General features: G+C 41.3%; 1 protein-coding gene across 4 annotated transcripts; it reads right to left on the reverse strand.

The window, feature by feature from the left end:
• Positions 1 to 637: 637 nt before the first annotated feature.
• On the reverse strand, positions 638 to 7672 carry zc3h14 (zinc finger CCCH-type containing 14). Of its 4 annotated transcripts, none has more exons than XM_071916403.2 (17): positions 7518 to 7672; positions 7090 to 7132; positions 6859 to 6973; positions 6621 to 6661; positions 6275 to 6446; positions 5740 to 6073; positions 5214 to 5380; positions 4557 to 4657; positions 4292 to 4450; positions 3655 to 3732; positions 3056 to 3212; positions 2654 to 2868; positions 2152 to 2293; positions 1878 to 2017; positions 1463 to 1542; positions 1154 to 1260; positions 638 to 732 (listed from the first exon to the last, which is right to left on the reverse strand). In XM_071916403.2, exons 1-17 carry the CDS (start codon positions 7551 to 7553, stop codon positions 729 to 731), a joined length of 2091 nt encoding a protein of 696 aa, XP_071772504.1. In that variant the 5' UTR covers positions 7554 to 7672; the 3' UTR covers positions 638 to 728. The 4 variants fall into 4 exon arrangements, with proteins under 4 accessions (XP_071772504.1, XP_078146117.1, XP_078146118.1 ...); XM_078289991.1 differs by having other exon boundaries at positions 5214 to 5377; positions 5740 to 6076; XM_078289992.1 differs by having other exon boundaries at positions 2152 to 2290; positions 5740 to 6076.
• Positions 7673 to 8059: the final 387 nt, after the last annotated feature.

The raw sequence follows: 8059 nt of genomic DNA on the forward strand, positions 1-8059 counted from the left end.
TGCCACACCTGTCAGGTGGATGGATTATCTTGGCAAAGGAGAAGTGCTCACTAACACGGATTTAAACAAATTTTTTGAACAAAATTTGAGAGAAATAAGGCTTTTGTGTGCATAGAAAAAGTCTTAGATCTTTTATTTCAACTCATGAAAAATGGGAGCAAAACCAAAAGTGTTGCGTTTATATTTTGTTCAGTGTATAAATTATGACACTTTCACTGTAATATACCTGCAATTTTCAGTCATATGATGAAAGTGTTTGCATTTAGTGTCTTGTGCCTGTTTCTTGGTGCTGTTGATGATTGGTATCCTCCAGGACAGAATAAAAGCTCCAGCACACACCTAGCAACTATCCTGATTTATGTACCTGGTCATTCAGTTATCAGATTAAAAAAAAACAACAAAACACAACAATCATGATCCGTCTGTGATGAACACACCCATGAGCTGAGACTAGAAATGTCACCTAACCAAACATGAGATAAATGTTTTTCCAAGACATGCCAAAAACTTGATGTTGAGTGTTTTAATTTACTCACAGCATTTGCAAAAACTGACTGTTCATCTTACAAAAACACTTCTTTTTAAAAACGCACTTCACAAAAAAAGAAATAAAATAAACAACATTAGCATCCGAGAATCAATAACCACAGACATTTTAATGGAAAATCTTCCACCACTTCACATGTTGATTCTTCCATCTTGAAATTTCTTGGGACTTTCTTGCAGATTTAACTATGAGACAGACAGACAAACAAAATAAAACCATTAGTAGATACAATAAAATATAACAAAGCTGCAGTTCAACCTCAATGTCTGATTATTAGATATGGGTAAAATACAGCTCCTTCTGTAGGTATTACATTTTCGAGGGGGAAAAAACCCCCAGAATTGATAACTTTTTTGTTCAATCTTTTAAATAATGATAAATTACCATAGGGATTGCCGATTTACTTCAGATTATCAGATCAGATATTACTGAGTGATACATTTCAGTTAACAGTTTTTCATGGATATGAAGCTTTTGGAATGAAACCCCTTCACACTTTGGTTGAACTTCATCTTTAAGCTCTGATGAGGACTTTATTATCGGGCTTGTATTTTTTCCCACGATGGTGAAATCACTGGGTGGATGTATTGTCCCCGCTCTGCTCACCTGGTCTGAGTTTTAGTCCACTTCAGGGCATGTCTCGGAGGCACGGCTGTGGTCGGGTGGTAGAAGGTACATCCAGCTCGTTTACACTGGGCAGCAAACCGACAAGGCTGCGGATAAGAGGAAGAAAATAAGTTGGAATGCACTTTTTTCCCCTCCAATGTACATAAATAATTTCCTCAGTGAAGGCATGAGTAGGAATAAAACAACAATTTTAAAAAATATAGCGCTTTCCCTTGCACCAAATCCTGGCAAAATAGAAACTACCTTTATGCAATCAAAGCTCCACATCTACAGTTCAAAATGTTTTACCTTGGGATGATAAAACGGACAGTCCATCTTCTTGCACTCCGGAAAGAAGCGGCACACACTGCTGGTTTGTGTTGCTGGCACTGTTGGGAGCGCGCACACACACAGACACACACACACACACACACACACACACAGATTCAACTTAGTTACACAGGCTTCAACACAGGCTTACACCACTCTGCAGAAACCACAGATAACTGCCAAAACAAAAGTAACAGCTGCATAAATGAGGGATACAAAGTGTATAGAAAAGTATATAGAACCACAATGTACATAGAAGGTGCAAAGTATACAGAAAATATGAATCTGTGTCATCCGCCTCCCTTCCATTCAACTCATACTGTATGTGTGATCAACTGAAAAAGACCCAGGGTTATTAGTGCCATCTTTAGTCACAGTGAAAATGAGACTGCACCTGGTCTGGGCGGAGGGGCAACTGTGCTTCTGCGGCTGACATGAGTGAAGGGACAGTCTGGCTTGGTGCACCTGGCATCATATTTACAGTTCGGATGGACAAAGAGGCATTTATCCCCAAATTTGCAGCTGGGAAAAGTCCTACAGAAAAACAAGACAGATAAAAATGAATTCATTTTTCAAGCAATTTAGCTCCACATTAAAATGAAGCCAAATGCCTTGAGTGATAAAAATGCCTTTGTCCCTTTTTTGTTGTTTGTTAACAAACTACTCACTTGCACTGTGTTGTAGGGTGATGATACAGACACTCGTCTCCACTTTTACAGACGGGCCAGAACTTGCAGCGCTCCAGAAGCTTCTGTTTCTTCAAAGGGGCACCGTCCTCCTCCTCCCCGGCGTCAGTGTCCATCGCATCTTCTGGGAAAAAAAAAAAAGAGGACAGGATGGAAGAGTGAAGGGATGAGAGGACGGAGAGTACAGATAATATAGATGATAGATGTTTAGCTAGTGAGGGCATTTATAAATAACCCCATCTGAAGAACATCCTCTTCAGTTGTTGAAGAACAAGGTCAACAGAACACTGAATTTTTTTATATACACTTGTATTTTACCCCCAAATTGTCTTGTAACTTAATTCACTCTTCAACAAATTACAATTACAATCTAAAAATATCAGTTTGCTGTATTTCAGTGGACTAGTTTAGTTTACAAGACCACAGAAACCCAAATCTGCAAGAGGCATTTTTCCAAACGAGAACTATTAGAAAGACCCCGTACCGTCTGACAGGTTGACACCTCCCTGCAGCCTGTGGAGGACGCTGACTTTGGATTCCCTGTTGAAGTGGATGGTCGCCTCAGTGACCTTTGAGGTTGGTCTGATATCTTCCACCTCCATGTCCCCGTCCCCCAGGTTCCCCAGCGGGCTGGGCACCCCGTCCAGCGTCACAATGAACTTGGGGCTGGCGGAGTCCGCTGTGTCGCCCTTCTCCTTACTAGAGAGAGACAGAGAAAATCCACAGAGTGGGGATTGTGAGAGGATGAAATAAAATCGGTGTCAAATCAGCAAAGACAAAAACAAAAGACTGAATGCCATGAGCTCACCCAGTTGTATTGTGTATTCATATACGTATGAATGGACAGATCTGTGAGCATACGCTTGTACTGTACATATGTGTGTACCTGGCCTGGACCATGCGCAGTGCAGCAGGCTGGACATCCTCTTTGACCTGGAGACGCTGTTGGCTTCTGACTGCAGGTTCTTCCAGTAGCGGTCTACTCATGATGAAGGAGCGGGTGTCAAAGGCCTTTGCCTCACTGCCCTCAGCCACCTCCACACCTAGATGGACATCAGGAAAACATCTTGAATGTGTTACAATTTGTGTTAACACTATAAAGCATCTACTGCACAATTTATCATTAATTATTTTAGTAAAGTAAATAGTAATAATAGCAAACAAAAGCTATATTAACAGATAGAAGGATGGTTGTTTTCCAGTCTAAACAGTTGCAGAATTTATGCATGTCTCAAGGCTGTTGGTAACATTTTTTTCAAATGAGCACATGTGCTCCTAAATAGAAGAATTTAAGAACACAGGTAAGAGAATTAGGAGCATGAGGTGTATCCAAAGCAGGATACCCATTTATACTTTGGATCTTAAGTTGGATAGGCAGTTTTCTAGGTTGCACGAACTTCTGCTAAGGAGTACACACTACTAAAATAGTAGCACTGTAGAACCCTTTGCCTACCATGAAAACAGAACAGAGTAAAAGCAACTCACCATAGTCACACTGCTCTTTTCGGACATTGCTCTCTGGTAGGTCCAACTGAAGGCGTGAAGCTAGAGATCTGGCTGGAGCTGGGGGGGATATACAATTTTAATGAGTTCCTCAAATGAAGAAGTCTTAATTTCAAATACAAACTGATTTTCTAAAACACAGCAATATAACTCAGTTTTTACATCCATGGCATTATAAGGAGGAGGGTGACAGTTTTGGTCTAAGACCGAGATCACACTTAATGCACTGAATGAGTTACTCACCGGCATTGCTTGCATTGGATTTAGCGTAGTCATTAGTCGATTATGCATGCGTATGCAAAAACAAATGTGGGTTTTCCCTGTTAATTACTGTTCCCTGTAGTTTTCAAGGTGAAAACATTTTGTCAGTGAATCAAAGTTGTAATGAAAATGTATGTTGTAGTAATCCATATCCATATGTCATCAGTTTCAACTCAATGCCTTTGAGACATGGGATTACTGCATAGAACTCTGCACATAGTTTGCAACAACATAACTGCATAAAGCTTAAGTGTGATCCTGGCCTTAATGACAGGGTGTCTTGAAGGGGCGCACATTTGAATGGTGTTATCCCTCAGTAAACAGCATCTAATATGTTCCAGTTACACTCTGTATATACCAAACGTCCTAGAGGGCGGCATCTCTGAAGGGTTGTAGGACTGCACCCTGGGGGCGAGGCTCTGGAGGTGCTCTTGGACCAGCTGGATGGCTGCAGTCATCTCCTCATTGCTGGCCAAGCGAGTACGAGGCGCCACAGGGACAGTCTGCCTCTGTGGTACTGGGGAACAAAGCACAATGGAAGAAAGTCATAATGACAATTGAGAAGCATGGCCTGAATTTCAAATAATGTTCATGGTTAAGACATATGGCAGCGCCAAACATACCTGATGGGTAGGCTGTAGTCTTGGTGATTGAGTCCTGGGCTTCAGAAATGGCTTTTAGTATCAGGTTCCTGTTAGCTTGCTTGGCTGGTGGCAGAGAAGGTCTGAAACAATATAAATTATAGTACTGTTAAAGCACAATACATGACTTCAGGATTGCCCTCCCCTATTAAGAGATCATAGCTCACTACTGCCTTTGTTTACATAGAGATCTACTGGATTGAAAATATTTTTTTCCGATATTAACTTTTGTGTACATATGAGTGTACATATATTTTGAGGCTGGAAAAGGTTTATTTAATGTTACGGTGGCCAAATCCAGTGTTCTTCAAAAATTCACTATCAATAATGAATATAACTCATCTTGTACTGCTTTTGTTGAAGTTGATCATGTTCTATCCGTTTCGAATGTTACCGAACATTGTAATTACCGTACCATGCAAATTATATTTTTTCACAGTGTCTGAAAATAGATGATATTGCATGTGTTTCCGAGATGCGAAAGGCTAAGCCAAATCGAAATACTTTATTCACTGTCAGTTTGAAATTTATCCCCCATTTGTTCTGATTAATAGTGTCTTATAACAGCTTTGCATCAGATCCAAAACTTCAAAATAAATAAATGACTCCAAAATATATATATCAGGTGCTACCACTGACTTGCGCTCTTGTTTGGAGGGCAGGGACACCCTACTGGACAGGCCTCGGCCCCCGTAGCCTTCATCCTCCTCCTCTTCCACATCGTCGCTGTCCTCGTCTGCCGCTCGGTTCACCCGCACCACTGAACTCGCCACTGGAGCCTTGCGCTTCCTAGAAGCCTCCTCCTGCTGAACAAAGTACATTTAATACGCGTCTTGTTAGTTTGAAAATACGCCATCGTGGTTTATTTAGTTCTTGGGTTATAGTTTGTGTGTTTTGTACTTTGGTCAAAAGTCAAATAAATAGGCCTATATAATGTTTTGAGGGTGATTTATCCTTTCTATAGTCTGGTTTCCATTACAGAGCAGTAGAACCAGATAAGACAAGATAATTCAATTTCACTATTAGTGTATCTTACAACAACTTATCGAGGGCTTAGGTTAATTTCCAACTGGGCTACAGTTTGAATTAAATGAAAACCTATTTCGACTCCGAGTCAGAGACATTTTGTTTAGTCCCCTGTGGCAAACCCAACTCATCACCATACCTTACTGGACCCATTTCTGGAGGGCCTGCTGCTTCTGTTGTCCTGCAAGTGGCTGTGCTGCTGCCTGCTGTGAGAGGAGCCTTCCATGGGCCGACACGTGTCTGCAGACCTGACTGACGTGAACCTGCTCTGAGACGGCCTGTAGATCTGCGCTGTGGGTCTGACAGCTGTGCTGCGTGTACGACCTGGATTGGTGCCCATTTCCACAGGGTCCTCAGCGATGAGGTCGTCATCCATCTCAGGTTTGATGTCGATGACAGCCTCTGAGGGTAGCGGTTCCATGAGGGGCTTAACAGTGGAGGTAAGACGAGACGAAATCTTCTCCAACGAGCCTCTTCTGATATGAAACAGTAATATATTAGTGTTTCTCATTTACATAGCTCCAGTCTGGTATATCACTGTGAGGCTTAGGAGCATGAAATGAAAACAATGCATGTGAAAACCCGAGGCAGATTTAAATTAAAAATCAAAGAAAAAAAAACATCCCTGCTTTGAAAAGCTCAGCGCAGACTTTTTGGCATTATGTTCTACTCACCTGTTTTCATAAGCAGAGCTGGACACGCGGGCCTCTGTCCTATCAGAGCGCGAGCTGGACACAGCCAAGCTCTTTGACTCCTCTCCCCTCCTGTCTTCACTCACAGAGACACGGCTCTTCCCAGCCAAGGTGCCGCTGTCAGACTGGGGTTGAGGTCTGAGGGATGCAGGCTCTACAAACACCATGTAGACAAGGGGAGAAAGAAGACATGAGCTTTCCTGGGACATAGTGCATTTACAAGTCCACAGGTGCTCATCAGTCGTGCAATGCGTTTCCTTCAGCAGGCTAAAAAGCACAGATAATGTTGGAGGGTTGAGCCACCACATCCAAGAGAGTTTAGACTTACCTACTGGAACAGATCTTAATTTCTCCAAGACGCCATGTAGCCTAAAAAGAGTCAACAAATCCATGTTATGGCAAAAAATTGAAACATGTTACAAACTCCTACATGCAGACAGATAAGGGCACAGTGCACTCATATTTAATATCACACAGCCATTTGGCCACATAACACACTGATTTAGGGAGGATAATAGCAGAGAATTTGATTTGAAAGGAAATTTAAATTCTTGTTTTGATCATACCAGGCTGTGAACTTAATGGTGTTGTTTCCAAGGAAAAGAGAGAGGTCGTCAGCCATCTGCTGAGAAGTCTTCTTGTTTGCCACCATCACCATAATGTAGTCAGGAAGCTCTTCATCTAAAATGGCAAAGAGATGAAACAAAGGAAAACATAAATTGTTACCAAAGAAGTCCAAACAACACGCAAAGTTTACCATTGATTAAGAGCAATAGGTTAGCAGTCTATTCACTTACCAACATATGCACCAAGCTCTTGAAGCTTGCCCTTGATGGCAGCCTAAAACAATAAAGCATACAGTTTAACTAATGGTTAACATGTTTCCAAGTCAAAGAAATCACATGGCTAGCAAGCTGGACACAGATAACATTCATTTGCTTACGTTTAGCTTACGCCGACAACTACAGATAGGACTACGGACAACAGTTACCTTAATAACAAAAGAAGAAACTGATAATAAAATATTTCTGAAACTGGCTACTACTATGTTTGCACACGTTCTACAAACCCTTGCAAATCAAAACATAGTTACTACTCTGCTGGACTGACTAAGCTAGCGTTAGTAAGCTAATGTTAGCTAACGGTTAGTTCTGTGCTAACGCTACGCTAGCGTTAACCTGGGCCAATATGCAGAGCAAAACACTCAAATTCACCACCTACTCACCCTTATTTTCTTGCTGATCTCTGTCCCGATCTCCATGTTTGGTGTTTGCCCCAATAAAATAAACTCTTATGATAAGGAACGAGTCGTTTTCTCTCCGTCTGCCTCTAAGTCAGAACGGCCAAGCAATTGCTAACTAAGCTCGAGCTCTACTTGGGTCTCACCACCAGTGTCAAGATAGCTCGAATAAAAAAAAAGAAAAAAGGTCTTCCTATGCCAACCTTCACAATAAAACCATTATGTCAACCGTTTCAAGGTTTTTCAGTTAATGCAATGTAAAGAATTGAAAAACAATATTGCATTTAAGGTGGAATCTGTAATAAATAAACATACAATTGCTGTTGCCATGGTAACACTACTGCATCAAATCAACACTGATTTCCATGACATTATCAAACATTCTATGGTATCAATTTTTCTATGCAACCGGCCAAATGACGATTCAAGATCTGAATGGCAAATTCAGATCTTGACATTTAAATTCAAATTCGGTGTAAGTTTAGTATACATTTCTTTGTACAGCTCTGTCTGCATGGCATCTTGCA

The sequence above is a fragment of the Centroberyx gerrardi genome, chromosome 18 (genome assembly GCF_048128805.1).
Source record: "Centroberyx gerrardi isolate f3 chromosome 18, fCenGer3.hap1.cur.20231027, whole genome shotgun sequence".
NCBI classification, from domain to species: domain Eukaryota; kingdom Metazoa; phylum Chordata; class Actinopteri; order Beryciformes; family Berycidae; genus Centroberyx; species Centroberyx gerrardi.